This window comes from Cibotium barometz, chromosome 17 (genome assembly GCF_041138505.1).
Source record: "Cibotium barometz isolate CiBa-2024 chromosome 17, ASM4113850v1, whole genome shotgun sequence".
NCBI classification, from domain to species: domain Eukaryota; kingdom Viridiplantae; phylum Streptophyta; class Polypodiopsida; order Cyatheales; family Cibotiaceae; genus Cibotium; species Cibotium barometz.
The window spans coordinates 43,729,281-43,753,890 of record NC_141062.1 but is presented as its reverse complement, the minus strand read 5'-3'; the positions used below and the strand labels follow the sequence as shown (position 1 = coordinate 43,753,890).

At 39.3% G+C, this 24,610-nt stretch overlaps 1 protein-coding gene across 1 annotated transcript; it reads left to right on the top strand.

Annotated features, from left to right (window-relative positions):
* Positions 1 to 6,306: 6,306 nt before the first annotated feature.
* LOC147630038 (binding partner of ACD11 1-like) lies at positions 6,307 to 9,562 on the top strand. The gene is made up of 4 exons (XM_086811651.1): positions 6,307 to 6,765; positions 6,957 to 7,035; positions 7,175 to 7,249; positions 8,448 to 9,562. The coding sequence occupies exons 1-4, from the start codon at positions 6,650 to 6,652 to the stop codon at positions 9,054 to 9,056; spliced, it is 879 nt and encodes a 292-aa protein (XP_086667777.1). The 5' UTR covers positions 6,307 to 6,649; the 3' UTR covers positions 9,057 to 9,562.
* The last annotated feature ends 15,048 nt before the right edge of the window (positions 9,563 to 24,610 follow it).

Sequence of the window (24,610 nt, the reverse complement as noted above, 5' to 3'; positions counted from 1 at the left end):
TCTTTATTATTAAAAAATGATATAGTATAAAACTTGTAAAAAAATCTCATATAACATAATTATGTGAGAAAGAAGAGATGAGAGAAGAGACAATGTACTCAAGAACTCATCAATGAACCACTAGCCAACTTGATTAGAAATGAACTACAATGCCTTATATATATAGGAAAGTTCCTCCACCCTTTCCTCCACCCAAAAATGTGTGTAAATATGAAAAAATGGAAATGAATGATATAAATCCCAAAAATGCCTAGAGGCTAAAGAGTGTGCCACTAGTGTGACACCATCTGGAGATGACACCTATCCAACACCTCCTCTTCAGGTCCAGATGGGAGGACCAATGCCAACGCGCTAAAGAAGATAATCCAAGGTAGGTCGAGGAAGAGGCTCAGTAAACAAATCAGCAACATTATCTTTGGTAGGACAATACTCAAGCTGAATGCGACCTTCAGAAATCCAATCACGAACAAAATGAAAATGAACATCAATGTGTTTGGATCGTCCTCGAATAACTGGATTTTTGGCTAAAGCAATAGCACTCTGTGAATCTGAGTAGATGAGTGTCAGAGTAGATGAACATCCAAGGTGATTCAAAATTTGAGAAAGAGCATCAGACTTCTTAGGTAAGAAATAAACCCATGATTTGCGAGAGGTCATCCACAAGAAGCATATAATACTTGGATCTACCAAGCAATTGTACTTCCATAGGTCCTGCAAGATCAGCATGAATAAGCTCAAGTATGCGTGTGGCCCTATGAGTAGCCTCCTCTGGAAAAGAAACCCGATATTGCTTTCCTTGAGCACAAGAAGAACAAATGTGATGGCGAGGTTTCTGAAGCTTTGGTAGACCTATAACCATGTCATGTGAGACAAGATGTTGCAAAGTAGCAAGAGGAACATGGCTAAAGCGGAAATGCCATAGATCACTATCTTCATTAGAAACAAGTGCTTTAGGAGAAGCAAATAATTGATGAAGATGAGACTCATGTGGTGGCAACTGTGCTGTAAAAGAGCTTATATGATAAAGCCCAACATTTTGATAAGCATGTGCCACACAAGAAAGTGACTGTCTATCAATGATTTCAATCACTTCATCATCAAAGTAAACCTCAAGACCTTTAGAAGTAGCCTTAGAGATAGAAAATAAGTTGGCAGACATCTTAGGCACATGCAAAACATCATGTAAGATAGCATCTCCAAAAGAAACATCACCAATACCAATCACAGGGAGAGACGAAGCATCACCAATGTGTACTGATGAAGAGATAGACTTATAGTTTTCCAATAAGGAAGAACTATTCGTCATGTGAGAGGTAGCACCACTGTCGGCAATCCACTCATCTGCAGTATACGTATCAAGATCTTTGATTACCACAAGTGATGTGTCACATGAAGAAGTAGAAGACATAGCAACATATGCAATCTTGGCGTTACCGTCTTCCTTCTTGTCTTTGTCTTTGTCGTGAGAAGATGTTGATGTAGAAGAACCCTTAGATTTGGATTCAAGTTCAGCTTTTACCTTCTTGGATGCCGCCTTCTTAGCAAAACAACGATCCTTCGTATGGCCACTACGACCACAGAAAGTGCACTCCTTGGAAGAATCCTTTGATTTATCCTTGTCGCCTTTGGTTGAAGAATCTTTAGCATTGGAATTAGAGCCTTTGCGTTGATCATTCCCCTTGCCTTTGCCTTTTCCCTTGCCTTGGCTTACAAAAGCCGAGTCCTTTTTGTTTTGCTTGCGAGTAAGGCACTTATCATGAAGAAGACCCATAGTCTCTTCAAAGGAAGGGAAAGGAACTGGAAGAAAGATGTTATCTTTGAACGATTCAAAAGAAGAAGGCAATTTACCAAGTTGTGGACCGGATTGCTTACCAATGTACCAAACTCTTCAAGTTGCCGCTTGATTCGATTGAATTCTCCAAGCTTCTCCACTATGTTGTCGGATTCGGAGATAGAAAGCTTATCCAAATCTTCTTCCAACTTAGCCATCTTAACCTTTGAAAGTCTTCCATATTGCATTTGTATAGCGTGCCATAATTGTTGAGCCGTACTCCTTGTAGAGAGAAATTGAGACACAACCGATGTAGACATGCCATGCACAAGTAAAGCTTTGGCCCGTGCATCCATATAGGTTTGATATTGAGAAGGCACCATACGAGGAGAAGTGATTATAGACCACACCCCGGCGCTTTCCAAAAGAAGTTGCATAAACAAGGACCAAGTGTGGTAGTTGTTTGGGGTAAGCTTTTGTGAATCGAAAAGACTTGGAAGGCTCAAAGATTGAGTGAATGGGTTAAAGGGCTGATATGATTGAGTGGGGAGAGGAGTAGTAGTGGAAGTAGTAGAAGGAGGAATCATAGTAGATGAAGTTGCCATAAAAGGCATAGATGATGTAGGGGGATATACCATAGAGGGCATAGAAGTATGTAGATAGGAAGGCATAAAGGACAAAGAAGAAAGAGAGAAAGGATTCGTAGAAGGTAATGGATATGACGGAAAAGAGAAAGTAGAAGCACCTACCGAAGAAGAAATTGCACCAACTTCAGTTGTAGTAGTTGCCGATCCGTCGTCGTAGGAGATGTAGGATCCATAGTATCTTCAAGTTTGCCTTTGTCTTTTGGAGTAGAGGACTTCCGAGATCCCATAGGGAGAGGAGGGTGGGAAAACACAAGGGAAGAAGTGTCGTACCTCAAAAAATGCAGCCAACAATAGATGGGCTGTCTACCAAGGAAGTATCTCCAAAATATGCACAAAGATAGTGCAAAAACGCAGCCACAAAACGCAGTCGATACAGGAACCAATAGACTCCGTAGAAACCACCAAAAGAGGGCTGAGAATGTAGCCTTAGGTAGAAGGAGTATGGAGGAGTTGATTGTCCAAAAAAACGCAAACACAAAGTGTGTAGCAAAGTGGAATTTTCAGCCGGTAGAAAGGTGTAGAAAAGAGGATGAATATGTACCTCAAAACACCATGAAGAGGGCTGAAGTTGATGATGAAAACGCAGCCAAGAAATCTCTCCACAAGAAGCCTCCAAAAAAACGCCACCGCATGTAGGGAAAACTAGTTGGCAATGTTTTCACCGCAAGTAGAGTTGTAGGACTCGGATTGAAGTGCTTTAAAAACACACTTGTAGAGGATGGTAAGGGGCTGGTTTGAAGCCTCTTGCATCATTGAATGAGTGCAAGGATGATGAGTAAGGGCTTCTTCAAAAAACGCAAGCAAAAATTCTGCATGTAGGCAGTCTGCGAAGAATAACTCAGAAACGGTGAGGAATTTGCGAAAACTTTCTTCTGCAAAGTTGTAGACCACGATGATTCCAGTAGGTCCCATGGGCACAATCCTCAAAAATGCATTCGTTTAGCAGATAATCAAAGAATGAAAAAACGCAATTGAAAGCGGGGTTGTTGAAGAGGACTAGAGGTAGAGAGGAAGAAGGATAAGGAGGCTCTATGTGCGCCACCACCTTGCTCTGATACCATGTGAGAAAGAAGAGATGAGAGAAGAGACAATGTACTCAAGAATTCATCAATGAACCACTAGCTAACTTGATTAGAAATGAACTACAATGCCTCATATATATAGGAAAGTTACTCCACCCTTTCCTCCACCCAAAAAATGAACTACAATGCCTCATATATATAGGAAAGTTACTCCACCCTTTCCTCCACCCAAAAATGTGTGTAAATAGGAAAAAATGGAAATTCTTGCCAAGGTACTCACGATCTCCCCTTCTTGGAGTTTGGGAAATCTTATCTCCAAGCTTAATTAGCATGTGCCCTTATTGATAGCTTAAATATTGATATTTTCCTTCTTGGCCATATTTTATAAGCCTACTCTTATGCCTTCTTAAATTTGACATAATCCAGAGTTGTTTCACCTACAAATCGTTCTAAGAAGTGGTTTGTTCTTGCTTACAATATGAACCTTTAAATAAAATATATTATTAAGCTTGCAAGCTAAGCCATGATTGATATGTCAAAGTCTAAGGTGGCATCCCTACACTCTAGCTCAAGCCTCGATGGGTTTGGTCAATCAACCTCACGTCCATAGAAGGTTTGGCAACAAATTTACAATCTTTGTCGAACCATTCCCAAAAACCATTTGTTCTAGCATGAAAGAATGTATGGGGTATGAGTGTGCTACGTTGGACACCTTTAAAGTGTTGGCTTTACTATGTGAGTAGAGTTTGCTATATGAAAATGTTTCTTCTCTTTCACTCTTTTACAACCACTACGAACTATGGGTAGGGAGGTTCTAGGTGTGGTTGTTATGGAAGTAACATTCCATATGGGAGGTTGATTGCAGTAAGACTAGAAGCAAAGGAATGTGCCGATTGTGGGGAACAAATGTTTAAGGTATAGTCACTAGTGTTCTAATAACTAATCATAGATTAGTATAGCACGTGTGATTTTTGTTCATAAAAGGTTTAAGGGTGTTACTTGTTTTTGTTATTTTGGATCCCATTACAATGTGTCTTTATGCACACAAATTATAGTATTAATTCCATGCATATAAATTACACTATTAACTCTATAACTTTTTTTGGAATAAGTAACCAACTCAAAGTACAACCCCACCAAATCTTCTCACCTAGTTGCATGAATAACTAACTATGAGCATTTCCCAACACCCAAGAGTGTTATGGTGTCTCCAATAAAAATCACCATCCTTGGTAAATTTTGACGATCACATCTATTGTACTTTCTTAATGCTAAGTCGTTAGGTGGGTATGGTCACCTATTAATGACAAAAAGGTATGATTGAAGAACTCTCAAGTCCGAAGGAAAATAAATTCTCACCAAAACGATTACACATAAGGACAATAAAGTTGAGGGATACTTTATGATGCTACCTAAGGGTGATTCCTAATGAGCTTGAGTACATTGAGGGAATCACCATATGTTTTCTAGGGGGTGTGGGGAGGAGGAGGAGATCTCTTTGATGCCAATCAATCCAATGGTGGACAAAAAAAGAAAGTTTACTTTTGGAACTCCTTATGAAGCACACCTTATGAAGCACCCTTAAGTAGTCATGCCATATATTTAGAAGATTTCAACTTAAACATTGTGTTTTTCATTTCATTTTCTAAATTTGACAAGAGAAGTCTTTTTGAGAGAGAGAGAGAGAGAGAGAGAGAGAGAGAGAGAGAGAGAGTTTATTTTTCTTTAGAGAACCATTGTGATTTTCTTCTAAGTAACATTCAAGATCTACTTATACCTATTACATATTAACCATGGACAACCAAGGTTTTTAGTTGGCCAAATTTTTTATCACACCACTCCCTACAAAAATTTGAAGTTGATAGCTTTATGATGACCTTTTTTTTTTGTTGGTATTGCGAAAAGGTTCATTTCTTTTTAAAGCCCACTTCTTATGGTGGGGAGCTGAGTAATCAAACTGCACGCCTAAGTCGGAGCTTTACAGTTGGGCCAACTCCCCTTCCCTAGTTTTATGATTTGTAAAGAAAAATGTTTTTCTTCGTGAATACTAGTGTAAGGGTCTTTTAGCAAAGCCCCAAGCAATTATTGGAGCGAAGCCTTAGATTTCTAGCTTTGCCCGAAATGGCAGGATTGGAAAAACGAAGCCTGCACCTTGTGTTTCCAACAATTTCAATTCGTTCATTCATGCATGTGGGAACTTCCCTAGGATAAATGTAGTATGGACTGTCTAGATCAAGAGGGCGGTCCACCAATCAAAAATCTACATCATCCAAGTTGGAAAACAACAAAAAAAATTAAGTGAAATTATAAATAATAAGAAATTTGTAAGCTTGTGAAAGAATATAATGTTTTAAAACATCTACAATAATGTTTTAAAACATCTACAATAATATCATGCATGTCTTTCTATACACCAACAAGCAAAGAAAACAATAAAATGTTATGACATATAAAAGTGCAAGCCATTCTATTCTTTTTTTTTGGAATTAGCTCGAAACGTGAAAGAACAACATCAACAGCCACACACCCATGCGTGGCACCGCTTGCACAGGGAGGAATCAAACCCTTAGCCTCGAGACTCTCGACTTCCAACTTTTCAAGTGCACTAGCTCGCGGTTTAGCAACGTGCAAGCCGCCGTGCGATAAATAAATAAATAGCTATACAATATTAAAATATTTTAATGGTACCAAGGACTCAGAGTAAAGTTGATGGAGAAAAAGGCACCTTTTTGGGAACCCGAAATTATCTTCTGAAATTTTCAATAATACTAATAATAATCAATTCCTCCCAAACCCCCCCCCCCCCCCCCCCAAAAAAAAAACTTCTTAGGTATCAGTAAATCAAAATTCCTCCTATAAAATAATATTCTCATAATTACTTTTTGCAAAATGCATTATATTCCTCTTCCTCTGTCCAATAATTCAATCCACTTGTGTGAACTTTCTTCACTTTTTTCCCCACGTTTAAGTCAAGCTCAAATCTGTGTATCAAACTGATTTTAGGCTCTCTCACCCACAGTTATGGCAACCAGAGAGGCTCTCTAATCCATCATTAATCTTGGATTAAGGCCCTATTATCAAGCTTGCTCTCTAATCTCCAATAAAGAGGATTCATCAGCTTGGATTGCGGCTTAATACTCCAGGATTGAGCCAACTAGGGGATGTTATAAGCAAGGGGTTAATGATAATTAACCCTAATCTTAACCTAAATGGCAGGCAACAGTTACACTGTGAAAGTGAGCAATGTTTCCTCCAAAGCAACAGCTCGAGAAATCGAGGACTTCTTTTCCTTTTGTGGGCAGGTTGAGAAAGTTGATCTGAAAAGGTAAAATTCTCAGATCTGATATTTGAGTGGCGTAATCAATGAGTTATTCATATTAATTAATGTTTAGCTTAATGACGGCATATGATTTCAGATGCTGTAATCCAGCTAATTATCATAGTAGGTATGCCCATCTAATTATCATGATGTGATTAGATTAATCACTTAGTTATTATTATTTTTTGATGAGGTAGTGATGGTGGAGGAGACTCACAGATTGCTTATGTGACCTTCAAGGACCATGATTCTCTGAAAAGGGCCCTTCTACTCTCTGTGAGTCACCTCTCCTTAAAACCATTTATGCTAGTGATAAATGCATGGGAGTTATGCTCTTAATTCGCACTCTAATTAAACTGGATTGGATTAATTATGGAACTGACATTATTCTCTTCTTTAAAAAAAATATACACAGGGTTTTGCAATTCTAGACAAGGAGGTGATAATTTCAGCCCTATTATCTTGTGAACCTGTAGATGACTCTATTCAGGTAGCTCTTCTTACTTTTTCTGATTCATGTAGATCCATATGTGCTCTTTTTTCTTTTTCTTTTTCTTTTTTGTGAGAGATCTTGCACCAGTGAACTCTTTTCCCGGCCCGAAGGCGAGTAGAGAGCCTCCCCCTAGGCGGTTCGGAAACCCCGTATGCGGTGGTGCCTTCGGGTAGCCTTGGGGAGGCTCGATTCCGAGACGCACACATACACACAGACACACACCCCGTCCCGGGTGAGACCTTCTACCGTTGGGCTACAACTCATATGTATTCTTTTACATAGATGTCCATATATATATGTGTGTGTGTGTGTGTGTGGTGTTTCAATATAATGACACACACATATATACATGTATGCATATGTGTGTATGCGTGCCCATAATTACTTGTTTGGTTTTATATGTTTGTGTATACTTTTGTGTGTATTTGTGTATGCTTGTATGTTTATGTGTGCACACCTCATAATTGCATGTTCAATAGTATATGTATGCGTATATATTTGACAGATTCATATACACATGCATGTATATATAGACATATGCATGCATATGCACACAGACATATGTATTTGTTATGTTGATGTGCATCCGAGTGCATGTCTATGCTTTTATGTGTGTGCAGGCGTATTTATATGTACATACACATGTATAGATGTATTTACACACATGCGCACAAAAAATATATATGCATGTGTATATGTATGTATCGATATAGAAATAAGCACATGTACATATACAGATACATATACATCAATACATAGACATATATGCGTTATAAATAATGCATAAATATGCATCTATGCATATGTACAGGTATTATAAAAACATGCATAAATACAGACAAACGAAGACATGTATCCATTCATACACATACATTTAGGCATACATATAAATACGTGCATTCATATCTGTACATCAGAGACATACAAACATTTATACATGGGTACATGTATTGTGAATACATGTTACATTCTCACACATGCAAATTCATACAAATACACATTAACATAGAGACATGCGTATACATCCCTGCTTTCATATATACATGCAGGTTAACACATACATGCAATATACATGAATGTAAGTTGTAGAAAAGCTCTGAGAGTGTAGATACCTCTATATTGTTGTGCATGCATGGTGTACAAGTTCAAGCTTACCACCAGCTTGCTGGGTTTTCATCCTTGTTTGCTAACTCAGGCTGGAGAAAGCAGCCCTATAAACGCTCGATCGGGACCACTCAACCGGGCACAGGACATAGTGAGGGTCATGCTATCAAGAGGATTTGTTGTAGGGAAGGGTGCATTGAAGAGGGCAAACTCCCTGGACCAAAAACACACCAGTGGTGTTAATGGTGATAACACCAGCATTAGCAGTAATGATGTGGATAATGATGTTGATGATGGTGCTGCTCCTGCTGATGCTACTACTAGTAGTAACATTGCATCTTCGACAGATGCAATGCCGCCGGGCAGCAAGTCCAAGGCTCGGATCAACATGCAGAGTTGCTACAAGAATGTTTCAGCAATTAATGAGAGGCTTCAGATTGGGCAGAGGACAATGTCGGTCTTGGCGATGGCGCAGCAAGGAGTCACAAGCGCCAGGTCGGCGGTGGCGAGCAACAAGTATGTTGCAGCAGGAGAGGTGTGGGTGAGTGGGGCCATATCATGGGTCACCACCAAGCCCATCAATGGTGAAGCTGGTGGAAACCATTCCCCTTCACACAAGAACAATAACAAGGGTACCCATGAACAAGTGCAGCTCACTGAAATGACCAGCTTACAAAGCCACAAAGCCGAAGAGGATTAAGCTCTCTAAAACACAAAAGGTATTAACCCTTAAACCTTTTCTAATACCTCTAACCCTCTTTTCTCTTTCTATTAAACCATGGAGCTCCTAGAAATGCTTAAGTCTCTTTCAGTAAGTCTTATCAGTGATCAAATCAGGCATTGCATTGACAAATAATTTCAAGGTTTCATCATGTAAATCCACAGTATGATGGCTCCATTCTTGCTCTAATGGACTAATCATTGGAAAACTCATCTTTTGGAGAATCTTCTCCCAGCTCCTCTCTTCCTTAAATGAATCACCTTGTGTCCTGGCTCTTCTACAAAAAGAAGAGCCAGGATACAAGAAGATACAATACCAGTACATAATTGTACATAGCTTTATGCTTATAATCATTCTTATTGTTAATTACACCTTCAATCATGAAGATGGTTTCTTTCTTGCCTTAGATCTTCTTGAGACTCAAACTTGAGCTTTATGCAATGTAAGATTCTAATAAGGAAATGCAAAAGGTATTTCAACTTTAATGTCACCGCTTGTTTTTTTAAAAGTCATTTATATGCAACAATTTTTAAAAAAATTGCATATCCATGGTATAAGAAAAATGGGTATTTGTGTTGATTTGTATTGACTTTAATGTTTAGTCTATCAATGTCACTTTTGCATAACCATTGGAAGCTTTGCCAATGGGTACTGGTGAGGGATTGTAATGAATAGTCCATAAATAGAGGCATACCATTGGTAGCTTTTTTTAAAACAAATTAAGACACACACACACACATTTTCTTTTCACCCCTTTGTGGGGAGAGGGGGAGGGGGAGGGGTGGGCCATAATTTAACCCATGTTTAGGAGGAGAAAGGTAGCTTACCTTCCTTATGCACGTGACAATTTCCCCACCCCACACCATTGGTGATTTTGCTTTAAGTGAAAGTAAAGAAAGAACTAAGTCTTGATGTTTAATTGTGGCCTTGTAAGATAAGAACATGCAAGTAGTTTCAAGATGTATTGTTGCCACGAATTCAAATAAGTATTATTTTAGGACAAGTAGAGTCATATGTGCATGCAAATGGATATATAATTTGTTAAAAAAAGAACATACATGAAAAAGAACAACTTAAAAGTTACAAAAAAGTGCTTTCCTTTCAATATTGGTTGGATTCTCATGGTCTCACTTTTACTCTCTTATTATGTCTAGTAGCATAAGATGTACGACTTTTGTAGATTTAGTATGTATATAAGGATGCAAAGCAAAAATGGGAATGAGAGAGTGAGATACAAGTATACCAAATCATAAAGTTCCAAGGCTAATGAAAATGCACTCTTCACAAACATGGAGTTTCATGAATGTCATGGTTTAACTTCTTTTCATTGGGCTTATATTTGCATGGTTTTCTATGACATCAATCACATATAATCGAGTTGGGACCTTAAGGACTAATTGCTTGGTGATGTTCCACAGGGCAAGTAAAACTTTGACACAAGTGTAATGCACTATTTCAAAGAATCTCCTTGGCATCATAATATTGGTTGTCTATGGATTCCTATGCATTAGGGTATGCTCAACAATGTGCTCAAACAAAAAGTAAATAGAAATTATTTAGCATGATCAATTTGTAGAGATAGAAAGTTAGAAACTTAGTCATTATTTTGAGGATAATTTTACTTGTGGACCCTCACGTTTTGAAGACGTGGGACAGACATAGAAACAAAATGTCAAAATGTGGTTGAATAAATGAAGTATTTTGACATGATACCACAAATGATAAATATGCATTATATGCACAACCTTGTACCTATACAGCATTAGCTCTATCATAGTGCTCATCACCTATTACTCAACAATGTCAACCATGTCAGCTACATACAATCTATTGGACTCATCATAATCCATCCCAACATGACAACATATGATAGGCACAAACGTAAACACCAATAGTACTAGCTTAGTATATAACACATAATTACTTGCAATACCAATAATACTAGTATGGCCCCAAATATGTATAGAATCATCCATGATACCAACTATGAGTATGGTGCAATGGTATTCCAGGCATCTCCAATCTACCATAGAAGGATCTAGCTGGCGTTCCTCTGGCTTGAGTTTGCAATTGTCCTCAATTGTATGTTTGCTCAGTGAATGAGGTCTTGATGACTAGTATGAAAATATTCCTCAAGCATCTATCGAGCATCTTATATAGGTGAAAAGATACTTGGTATATATGTTTCACGTATGTGTGTGTGTTGGCCCTGTGGATGAATGAGAGATTGTGAAAGATCCATGTCTCCTCTGCGCAACGAATTCAGGGGTGCTAGCAGCGGAAGTAGCACTTCTTGCGCAGGGCAAAGTCTCTCACTCGGGGCCTCGTCCCCACGGATATCTGGGCAAAAGACTAATCCCTCGGTTCTCCAAAACGGAACCCGAAAAAACTTCCCTCGCCCAGCAGACATGCGATTCCTCCAGGATAATTTTATTCTAACGTAGTCAAGGTCATCACTAACCAAACTGATCCGACTGAGCCTGTAAGTCTCATGGTCAGATCAAGGAAAAGACTTGCACTTGGATCATAGAGTCCAACGCTTTTTTCCTCATCAAGAGGCACAGCCGTTGATTCTTTTCCATAGAACAAGGGTTATTTGGGATTTACTTCAACTATCGTAACTTAACAGAATTGAGTCTCATTTAGGGATCCATCAGTCCAGCCTAGCCCCATCCAATCCCATGGATTAGCCAACCGCTCAACCACTGTAGTGATAGGATCCATTTAGAAATTTGGTTATGTTTTGCCTCGGGTACCAGGGAAAAGAGTTCCTAGGCTCCCTAGCGGGCACTTTAAGCAAAGTTCAAGATAGTCACACCACTTACACACCACTTACACACCCAATATGAAATTGCCTTTTTCACAAATTCAGCTGTCTTTAAAACAATCTTTTAATGAAACCATAGTATCACTGATCATAATCCTCCAAAATATCCAGCTTGAATTCTAATTTCTAATCATTCCATCATCAGTGTACCTATGGTATCATTGGCACCAGAACGCTCACCACCTGCTCACTCAAGGGCCTTTTCGATAGTTCCTACCTCATAGTACCGGAAATATAATCAAGTATTACATTCATTTCTTCCCCAGCGTACCTCTGGCATTATTGGCAACCAGAATGCTCACCACTTGTTCACTCAGGGGCCTTTTCGATAGTTCCTAGCTCATAGTACCTGGAAATATAATCACATAAGAAAGATCCAGATGGACTCTCCATTGAAGATCAGCAAGATCAACCAACAGATCTATATAAAAGAGCCATGGACTCATCCGTTGAAGACTAGCAAGGCCAATCAACCAGATCCATGCGCGAGTTTAAAAAACAACTCTAACTCCTTGTTCCATTTTCTTCCTCCACGCACGTATGGGTATCTTCGAGCGGCGACCCAGAGCCCGAGCACCGTATGGTCAACACCCTCTAATAAGCTCCTTCGCAGGTCACCTAGTACTTCACTCATAGGCCGCTTCCTTGGTCCCTCATCCACCGTACCGGAAGCTCACCATTTAAATCAAACCGAGGCTGGTTAAGACCTCGGCCGACCTTGCTACGCGAGACGTCCTCCATTGACTCTCCGTCAGCTGTTGTGTAAGATTCCTCCTCAGCCTGAATAATGAATAAGCCTTTACTTCAATACCTTGTAATCATTCCTTGTTTCTGAATACAAGACAATATTATTTTTCCTTGTTTTGCCCAGTGAGATAAAAATTTCTAGAGTGGTAATTCAATATTGGGATATTTTTGGACATATAAATTTTACAAATATCAAAAATATGTTTTCCTAAAACAGAAAATCAAAATAAAATTTTCAAGGTGCAATTGAAATTAATTAAAAATGATTTAGATGACCTTAGCCTAAGAGTCAAGATTTTTTGAAAATTTTAGATTATGGTCCAATTAAGATTCCTATGGACCAATAAGATTAATCCAAGTGTTGAGATGAGATAAATTCAATAAATAAATAAAAATATTCAAAAATGAATAAATGTCCACATAAGATCAAGAGTTGACTGAGTACAAGATTTATTAGTTAAAAATTATAAAATATTACTAAAAAATAAGATATTTTGAAGTAATTATTCATTTTTGACACCTTGGTAAGGAAAAGGAGGGCCTTCAAGGAGGCGCCTAATTCACATGTGTGGAGGAGTTTTAAACTAAAAAATAATATGATATTTTTATCTCTCCTCTCTCCTGGATCAAACCAAATAGAAAAGGAAGCCAAACTGGTCCAAATCTTGTCCAAATTCAGTCAAATTGATATGAAAAGATGCAGGGGGGAAGAGAGTTTGAGCTCTTGCAAGCACACACACACACTCACAAAACCCTAATAGAGAACACACAAGGTGAGAGGCTAAAAATCTTCTTCTTCTCTACTCAACACTCAACACACCATATACAAGAATAAGAGTGCACACAATATGAAAGGTACTCAACCAAATACATACATGGGTTCTCTATAGTGTGAACCCGACTAAATGAGCTGGCGCTATAACTATGCCAGTCTCTAGAGTGGCTGTCACATAGCCTGTCATCCCACTGGCCGCATATCACCCAAGATCTCACCAACCATGCCAGTGGTGTAAGTGCGGGGCCTATCCCCCAGGCGGGTCATCAGTGTCCACCGCCTCACTAGAGCTCGATATCTCAACACTCCCCCTCGAGCTCAACTCCATCTCATGTACACCAAGCGAAGCCCTGAATCTGCGGAGCTTCTCTGTACCCAATGCTTTGGTGAAGATGTCAGCTACCTGATCCTCTGTGCTGACATAAACAAGGTCAAGGTCTCCTGCCAAGACCTTCTCTCTGACGAAGTGGTAGTGGACCTCTATGTGCTTCGTACGAGCATGAAAAACTGGGTTCCTGGCCAACTGTATACTGCTAATGTTGTCACAGAAAATGACAACCTGTCTATCCACTGATAGACCCAAATCTGCAAGTAGCTTTCTCAACCAAGCTACCTCACATGCTGCCATAGCAGCTCCTCTGTACTCGGCCTCTGTACTCGATAGAGCAACCGTAGGCTGCTTCTTGCTGCTCCAAGTCACAGCAGCACTCCCCAAAGAAAACATGAATCCACTGGTAGATCTTCTATCTGAGATACTACCAGCCCAATCAGCATCTGTGTACCCATGTACACATATCTCTGTCCCAGTCTCATAGAATAGTCCACAATGTAAAGTAGACTTCACATACCTCAGTATGCGTCTCACTGCATCCAAATGCGGTTTCCGTGGAACCTGCATAAACTGACTCACCAACCCAACAGCATAGCTCAAATCTGGTCTGGTGATCGTCATGTAGATCAAACTTCCTACTATGCTCCTGTACATAGTAGGATCCTCCAAGATCTCTCCTGAATCTGCACTCAACTTGCCATTCTGATCCAATGGCACAGAAATAGGCTTACAGCCTGTCATACCATACTTGGACAACATGTCCAAGCCATACTGTCTCTGCAGTAATCCAATACCATGTGGTGACCTAATCACCTCAATGCCCAAGAAATATCTGAGCTCCCCCAGATCCTTCATCTCGAACTTCTGTCTAAGCAGGATCTTTACATCAAAGATCTCTGCATCATGGTCCCCCGTAATGATCAAGTCATCTACATAGATGACAACAAGCACAACTCCTCTATCGCCATGTCTCACATATAATGAGAAATCTGCATTGGCTACATGAAAGCCAATAGTGACAAGATATTCAGAAATCTTGTCAGACCATGCTCTTGGTGCTTGCTTTAAGCCATACAAGGCTTTCTTCAACCTGCAAACATGCTCGGGGTGACCCTCATCCTCATAACCAGGTGGCTGCAACATATACACCTCTTCTTGCAAATCCCCATGCAAGAATGCATTCTTTACATCCATCTGATGTAAAGACCATTGCTTTGACGCAGCCACTGCTATCACAACTCTCACCGTTGCCATCTTGGCAACTGGGCTGAAAGTTTCCTCATAATCAATCCCATATGTCTGCGCATATCCTTTGGCTACCAACCTAGCCTTGTACCTGTTTATGCTTCCATCACTGTTATGTTTAACTTTGTACACCCACTTGCATCCAATGGCTTTCTTGCCTTCTGGCAATTGCACTAAATCCCAAGTTTCATTTCCATATAGTGCATCCATCTCCTCATCCATAGCTTTCTCCCAACATACATTTCCAATAGCCTCATCAATGCATGTGGGCTCAACAACCTGCACAACCTTTGCCATATATGCATAGTGATGTGCCACATAACCATCATATGTAAATCTCTGCACAGGGTTCTTCACTCTCCCTGATCTTCGCAGCTTTTCATTCATGGCCTCCATAGCCTTCTTTACACCAGGTGTTCTCATAGCTGGGATCCCAAGCTCCTCATCAAGACTCATATCTGAGCCACTAGACTCTCCATCAACATGAGAATGCCCTGCAGAAATGTCAGGCATACCAAGGGGCTCAACCACTTTCTCTTTTCCTTTACGTGATGTAGTAATCACATTTGCAGGGCTGGTATTATGACGCAGCCTGCCACTCCATGGTCTATCAACAGACCCACTAGATGAGGACTCTCCTGGTCCACTCAAAGACTGTGATTGCTGACCTGCATTCTGTGCAACCACACTTCCACTCACGTCAGCCCCAACAGCTTCTTTTTCAGCAGCATACCAGCTGCTCATCTCATCAAAGACGACATCCCTGCTTACCCTCAACTCACGTGTAGTAGGGTTATAACACCTGTATCCCTTTTGCTCAAGGGAATATCCAATAAACACACATTTTTCAGCTTTTGGATCCAGCTTAGTTCTCAGCTCATCTGGCACATGCACATATGCAATGCATCCAAAGACTTTCAGATGAGACAAATCTGGTTTTCTGCCAGTAAACCTCTCCTCTGGAGTTACATCATGTATGGCTGCAGTTGGAGTCCTGTTCATGATGTATACTGCTGTAGAAACAGCCTCAGCCCAATAGCAATGCGGCATATTCTTCTCTTCCATCAATGCTCGCGCAATCTCAGCAATGTGCCTGTTTTTCCACTCAGCAACTCCATTTTGCTGCGGAGTGTATCTGCATGTATACTGTCTCCGAATACCATTCTTCTTCAAAAATTCAGAGAACTCATTGGAGAAGTATTCTCCCCCTCCATCTGACCTTAGGCACTTAACATATTTCCCTGTTTGCTTTTCAACCAAAACTCTGAAATTTTGAAAGTGAGTGAACACCTCACTCTTCTCCTTCATGAAATATACCCACACTTTTCTTGTGTGGTCATCAATGAAAGTGACATAGTACCTGCAGCCTCCCATAGATACGGTCTTCGTAGGACCCCATACATCTGAATGCACAACATCTAGTGCATTTCTGCTCACATATTTGTTACGTGGAAACACATGCTTTGTTTGCTTCCCAAATTGGCATGCTTCACATATTTTCTGCATACCTTCCACTTTAAATTTTGGCAGCCCTGTCACAATTCCTTTTGTCTGCATAGACTTCAATCTCTGCACATTCACATGACCAATCCTTTTATGCCATATGTCTGTGTCTGCAACAACTCCTGAACCATTTGCAAACATTGCAGCACTCATTTCAGGCATGTCTACATCCAACGTAAACATTCTGCCCACTCTGTTGCCTTTTGCAACCAACCTGCACTTGTCTTTGAAATCTTCAACATAACACCCATCAGGGTTAAACCGAACCTGCAACCCCTGCTCAATCATCTGGCCAACTGAAACCAGATTCTTTGTTATGTTTGGTACATGAAGTACATCTGCAAGGTACTTCACTTTGCCATCCTGCATAGATAATGGCACATCTCCAACGTGGGCAATTGGATGAGCAGTGTCATCCCCTGTTTCCACAAAACCTGGTCTTTCCGGGTTCTTCATCTCCTTGAACCACTCCCCATGACTCGTCATGTGGTTCGAAGCGCCTGAATCCACATACCATACATTATCTTTTTGTGCTGCATCAGCATTTTCAGACATGGCATTCACAACATGCTGCATAACAAACAACCTTTCATTGTCCTCATTATTTCTGCTTGAGGATGCATAGTTGTTTTGCTGCACTTTCCCATTTTGCATGTCAGCCTGCTTCTTATAACATTCTGACTGCACATGTCCTGGCTTACCACAATAGTAGCATTCACGTGCATCATTATATTGCCTTTGCCAATTTCCACGGCCTCTTTGACTCCCCCTGCCTCTGAATTTGCCTCTTCCACCTGCGTGTTGTTGTTGTTGTTGATTCTGGGACTGTTGTTGTTGCTGCTGCTGCTGGCCAAAATTCTGATTACCTGTTCGGCCACCTCCTTGACCGCGTCCACGGCCTCCTCTACCTCGTCCTCTTCCTGAACTCGTGTAGAAGGCCTGTTGCTCTGAACTGTTTTTACTTTGTGAAGACTGTTGGTCTTCACCCAAGCTCTTCTCTTCGATAATCAGCATAGACACCAAATCTGTAAAGTTGGGAATGTTTTCCCGAGTCTGAATAGACGTCTTAAACGCCTTGTATTGTGGCCCGAGACCACGTAGACAGACTTCCACCTTGTCATCATCATCTACTGACACACCAATAGATGCAAGGGATTCCACAATACCCTTTATCTTCAGCGCATAGTCATTCACAGACATGCTCTTTTTCTCCACAGTATGAAGTTCATTCTTCAACTGTATCTTACGAGCCTTGGTATTTGTTTCATAAAGCTTTACCAAGGTGTCCCACGCCTCCTTGGGGGACTTGGCATCCTGAATGTGCCCAATCATGGTGTCCTGTATACTAATGGATAGCCAATACATAACCTTCCTGGCTCCTTGGTTCCAGTCTTTAAACTCTTTCACATCTGCAGCAGTCGGATTTATATCCGGTATCTCCGGTGCCTCTTCATGCTCACCTTCTATGTAGTCCCAATAACCTTTTCCCATCAGGAAATTTGTCAACCTGAACCTCCAAGCATGGAAGTTATTCTTATCCAGCTTCTCAGCCACAATCTGTGTTATGCCATCATTAGACATCTTGCCAAACACACAATTTTACCAGAACCTGCACTCTGGTTTTTCTGCACAAATGCTGTATTTTCTGCACAGCGGTACTGCAGTACTCTCAAATGTCACAACCAGTGACTTCAATGTGTATACATCCACCCAATGGCAACTGTAGACCTCTTGCAGCACCCACAGTGTCTGCACAGTCAATCTGTCTTCCTGCAGTTCTTAAAACAGAGTTCTGCAGAGAATCGATGACTTACCCGCAGTGCTCGAAATCGCCTGCTTTCTGAAAAACGGAGGTCCAGACGCGCCCGAAATGCGTTTTCGGCCCTGAAAATTTTAGTCCAAAGGACTGTATAGTTGCCTTGTAGCTTCACTCTCGCGAAGAAAGCTCCTCAATCGGAGATCGTTTGCCGGTGCCTCCCGTAGAGCTCCCGACAAGGGTGTAGTCACCAACACAATAGGGAAGAGTAGTTGAAGCTCTTACCCTCGTACCGCTTCCTATGGTTCTCTTGCTTGCAGCTCAGCCCTTAGCACGAACCAGGCTCTGATACCATGAAAAGATGCAGGGGGGAAGAGAGCTTGAGCTCTTGCAAGCACACACACACACTCACAAAACCCTAATAGAGAACACACAAGGTGAGAGGCTAAAAATCTTCTTCTTCTCTACTCAACACTCAACACACCATATACAAGAATAAGAGTGCACACAATATGAAAGGTACTCAACCAAATACATACACGGGTTCTCTATAGTGTGAACCCGACTAAATGAGCTGGCGCTATAACTATGCCAGTCTCTAGAGTGGCTGTCACACAGCCTGTCATCCCACTGGCCGCATATCACCCAAGATCTCACCAACCATGCCAGTGGTGTAAGTGCGGGGCCTATCCCCCAGGCGGGTCATCAGTGTCCACCGCCTCACTAGAGCTCGATATCTCAACAAGGACCGACAAAGCGGTCCCTGGGTGAAGTGCTAGGACACCTAAGGAGGATCCTAGAGGGTTCTAACCAGACGATGCACGGGCTCGCGGTTACTAGGACACCCATGCGTATGTCGAGGAAGATTCTGCTGGACTAAAAGGAAAGATTTTTGGGAACCAAATTTTGATACTGGATCTCGTTGGTTGGCCAGCTGGTCTTCAACGGAGAGTCCAGAGGACACATTTTGTAATACAATGGACTCGAAATTTTGGAAGATGATGATCAGTAATATTATGATTTCTATTGATTAAAGTCAGCCGAATCTGTTATAAATGGCAATTTCATATTGGGTGTGTATGTGGTATGCCTACCTTAATTTTGGAAGATGATGATCAGTAATATTATGATTTCTATTGATTAAAATCTGTTATAAATGGCAATTTCATATTGGGTGTGTATGTGGTATGCCTACCTTAATTTTTGCATGAATCGCCGGCTAGGGGGCTTGGGAACTCTTTTCCTCGGTACCCGGGCAAAAACACAACCAAATCTTATAAAGGAAGCCCACCAATATAGTGGTCTAACCCATGGGCTGCCGGATGGGGTTAGGTTGGAGGATTCCTGTGAAACAACTAGATACGATTAGTTACGTTAACTAGATTAAATCCTGAGAAGACTTGTTCTGTGGGAGGGGATCAGCGGCTGTGCCTCGTAAAGGAGGAAAAATGCGATGATTCCATGGACCAAGACCAAGTCTCTTCTTGATTTGACCATGTGACTTCAGGTTCGGTCAGATCAGTTTAACTAGCTAAGACTTTGACTCGTTAGAATAATTCCCTCGTTAGAAGATTTTTTCCAAGGTGGAAAGAAACTACCTGGGCTAGCCTCTCGTCCTCCCGGACATCCGCGGGCGAGGCCCCGAGTGTGGACCCCGCCTCGTGCGGGAGGCCGATGCCGCTTCCGCGCTGGAACCCCCGGAGCAGGGGATCTCACATGTTGCAACTTTATCACTTAGGTCTCCATGACCTCATTCACAACATGGTCAAAATGCTTTCCCAGCATTCTTGACATAAAACAGTCATTTAAAAACAGGTTTCATAAATACAGTTTCTAACGAACTTTCATCTTTCCACATTGTTCCACATCATTTCCCGTTATTCCACATTCTTCTACATCAATTCACATTGCTTATTCCACATCCAGTCATATCTATTCCCGTCATCCTTCATCCATTCTCATCCAATCATATCATATTACATCTCATCACATCTATCCATATCACATCACATTCATCCACATCACATCCAATTACATCTATTCAGATCCTCATCACATTACATCACATCCATCCTCATCACATCTCATCCATTCACATCTACCCATATCCACATCACATCTCATCCATTCACATCTACCCCGATCCACATCACATCCGTTCACATCACATCTCATCCATTCACGTCTCATTACATCTCATCCATTCACATCCATCCATCATATCATATTCACATCACATCACATCCATTCAGATATCATCACATCCATTCACATCTCATCGTATCCATTCACATCTCATCACATCACATTCACATCCATTCAGATATCATCACATCACATTCACATCCATTCACATCTCATCACATTATATCACATCCATTCAGATATCATCACATCACATTCACATCCATTCACATCTCATTGCATCCATTCACATCTCATCACATCACATTCACATCCATTCACATCTCATCACGTCCACTCACATCTCATCTCATTCATCCACATCTCATCACACATCCACTCACATCTCATCACATCCATTCATATCTCATCACACCGATTCACATCTCATCACATCCACTCACATCTCATCACATTCATTCATATCTCATCACACCCATTCACATCCATCACATTCATTGCATCCACATCACATCACATACATTCCATCCACATCTATCCTTATCACATCACATTCATTCCATCCATATCACGTCCAATTCATTCCATCCACATCTATCCACATCACATCTCATTCATTCCATCCACATTACATCACGTCCACATCTATCCACATCACATCTCATTCATTCCATCCACATTACATCACATCCACATCTATCCATATCTCATCACATCCATTCACATCTCATCTCATTCATCCACATCCATCCATTCATGCTCATTCACATCTATCCACATCCATCCATTCATTCACATGTACATCTATCACTTCACATCTCATTCTCATCCATTTACATCACATCACACCATTCACATATCATCACATCTCATCACATTCACATCCACTTCCATTTACATCGCATCATATCTCATCCATATCTCAGCACATCCACTCACATCTCCTCACATCACATTCACGTCACGTCTTATCACATCTTATCACATTCACATCCACATCCACATCCATTTACATCACATTACATCTCATCACATTCACATTCACATCTATTTACATCACATCACATCTCATCCACATCTCATCACATTCACATCCACATCCATTTACATCACATCACATCTCATCCACATCCATTTACATCACATCACATCCACTCACATCACATTTACATCTTATCACATCGCATTCACATTTAGTACCATTTTCTACTTTCGATACTGATGGGACTTTTCTAAGTTTCTACCAATTGCTTGGCCTAGTTAAAGGTACTTTTTCTCGATGGATATTTTCATATTCTTTCTCAAATTTCTCAAGTGAAATATATTCAATATTCTTCTTTTTGAGTAAAAGATTCATGGGATTTACAAAAATCAATTCTACCCATATTTTCCAATAAAATTAATAATGCTCAAAATTTCACTTTTGATAAATACTCATAATTTGAATTATGCCAAAAATTCCTCTTTTACCATTTAATTACTTGGATCTCAATATCATGGGAATTTCTCTTTTTGTATAAAAATAAATTTACCAAAATTTACTCTTTTCTCATAATAAATTAATTATGCATAATTACAAAAAAATTATTTCTCGTGAATATGATAAAAATTATTCTTTTTGCATAGGATGTCCAATCCTAGAATATGGTAGGAAGTCCTCTTTTATCATTATGCATAAAATAAGATATGTATTATTTTCTGAAAATTTTGCCATAGCACTGCTATTACTGATAATTCTCAATTATTTTCTAAAGAACAAAAAGCTTATAATGAAAATATGATAGTAGTTCCTCTTTTATGCTTAAAATCAAACTATGAATTTAAATCATAATTTTAACCATAATCATAAACTTAATTATAATTATCTTACTAAATTAAGCTAATTCCTTTATTTCTCTTTTCCCAAATTGATAGGATATTCTATTTCTCATTTAGAATCAATCAAAGTAGTTTTTAACTACTTATAAATAATCTAAAAGAATTACCATTATTTTGTTAACACAAAATCATAAAAATATCATTTTCTTAATCTCTAGCTTATCAAGCCTAGAGTTTAGCTTTGAATTAAGAGACTATCATTGAGAAGCATCCTTTTTCAAGGGATTTAGCCACAAGGATGGCTATTCTTTTAGAGAGAGAGATTTACTTAAAGAAAGCATTATAAATAATCATAAAGATTAACTTTCTCTTAATTAAGCATTAAGACTTTAAGGGAAAGCTTGATTTGAATTAAAACAATCATTTAGAAAGCTTCTTAAGCTTGAGAGGGATTGAGAAGAAGAAATTCATTGAGATAAATTGGAAAAAAATCATAAAAATTGATTTTACCTCCAAGTTTGGCTTGATTCTCTATTAGTAGTGAAGCCCCCGACCAATCAATTGGTCCACCAAGAGGAGAAGAGCAACTACAAGAGTTGTTGTAGAGAGAGAGAACTACAAGCTCCCAAGAGAGAGAAAAATTTAAAGGATAATAAAAATATGATTATTTTAATATAATACTGGCATAGTATAGCTCCAATATTTTTTTACAAAAGACTAAGGGTCTATTTATAGGTGAGGGAGGCCACTAACCAAGTTCAACTGGGTTCTAGAATTTTTCAGGTTCAATTTGACTCAATTTGGATAAGATTTGAACTAGTTTGGCTCCCTTTTTTTGATTTGATTTGATCCCTACCTCAAGAGTCCCCCTCTCCTTACCAAGGTGTCAAAAATGCATCATTATTCCAAAATATCTCATTTTTTTAGTAATATCTCATAATTTTTAACTAATAAACCTTGTACTCACTCAACTCTTCATCTTATGTGAGCATTTACTCATTTTTAGATATTTTCTTTTATTCTTTTGGATTTATCTCATCTCAACACTTGGATTAATCCAATTGGCCCATTAGAACCTTAATTGGACCATAATCTAAAATTTTTGAAAATGTAGACCCTTAGGCTAAGGTCCCTTATACCATTTTCAATTAATTCCTAATGCACCTTGGAAAGTTCATTTTGAACTTCTATTTTAGGAAAATCCATTTTTGACACTAGGAGGATTTTTATATCCAAAGATATCTCAATTTTGGATTATCTCTCTCTAGATATTTTCTCTCTCTAGGCCAAAACAGGGTAAAACAAGATCTTTCTTCTATTTCAGAGGGAAATATTTCAGGAATAGGTGTAAAGGTTCTTACACCTTTACACCTCAAAAGCTGGAGGGAGGAATCTTACAGATTGTGTCAGGTTAAAGTATTTGTCTCGAACAACAATTAGAGGTGGCTCTTCATAAGTAGGATGTGTATTTCTTCTTCCAATATACCTTATCTTGTGTTATAATGCATGGCCTTTTTGGAAAATAATAGCAACATCAACAAAACATGGGAATAGGATTGATAAAAATAATGAAGAGAAATACCTTAGAAAATATATGTACAGATTGGTTCGAGAAAAATAAGGATGATTGACCTTTCATGTTTGAACATTTGTCTTCCTATTTCTCTTTTGATAACAAAGACAATAATTTACACTCAAACGCTACTAAATTTAGGACTTGGATGAAGATAATGTAATGGTAAATATACTAAAATACAAGTTGAAGAAAAATATTCCAAAGATCAATGAGATAGAGTGTCTTCTTTTGCAATCAATGTGTGTACCAAATGATAGACACAAAGCTTCCCAAATTTATGTCTTGCTAATATAAATACAATGCTACCTTAGGTAGTACAAAGGAAGATACCTCGTCTACACAAAGTTTCCCAAATTTATGTCTTACTAATATAAATACAATGCTACCTTAGGTAGTACAAAGGAAGATACCTCATCTACACCATTTGGGAATATAGTTATTGATGTTTGAGATAGTGGAGGTGTAGAGATGTGGAATAACTATAGTCAATAATGATAATGTAATTTTAGGCCATGATTTATGTTTATAGACCAGATTTTCTATTTTAAAAAAAAAAGCTATGGCCATCTTACAATTTAAATCATGGAATTATTGTTAAATTTGTGAAAGTATCAATTTTTTGAATTTATTGGATGAGTGAGTACTCATACCCTAAAATTTTGTCACTTTAAGATTATCAACATTCTTTTTTGTTAATTTATATTTTGGGTTACTTTAAAATACTTTTCTCATTAAATGTTTTTTTAAATTTAAAAGAACTCTTTTTTGGGGAATCTTTTAAAGATGCCAAATGTTTCTTCTTAACAGTAA

Bases quoted from the DNA above. Each gene is read 5' to 3' on its own strand.
- LOC147630038 (XM_086811651.1), top strand. From the start codon at position 6,650: ATGGCAGGCAACAGTTACACTGTGAAAGTGAGCAATGTTTCCTCCAAA. The intron at 7,036-7,174 runs GTGAGTCACCTC...AAATATACACAG, and splicing joins AAAGGGCCCTTCTACTCTCT to GGTTTTGCAATTCTAGACAA. The intron at 7,250-8,447 runs GTAGCTCTTCTT...TTGCTAACTCAG, and splicing joins CTGTAGATGACTCTATTCAG to GCTGGAGAAAGCAGCCCTAT.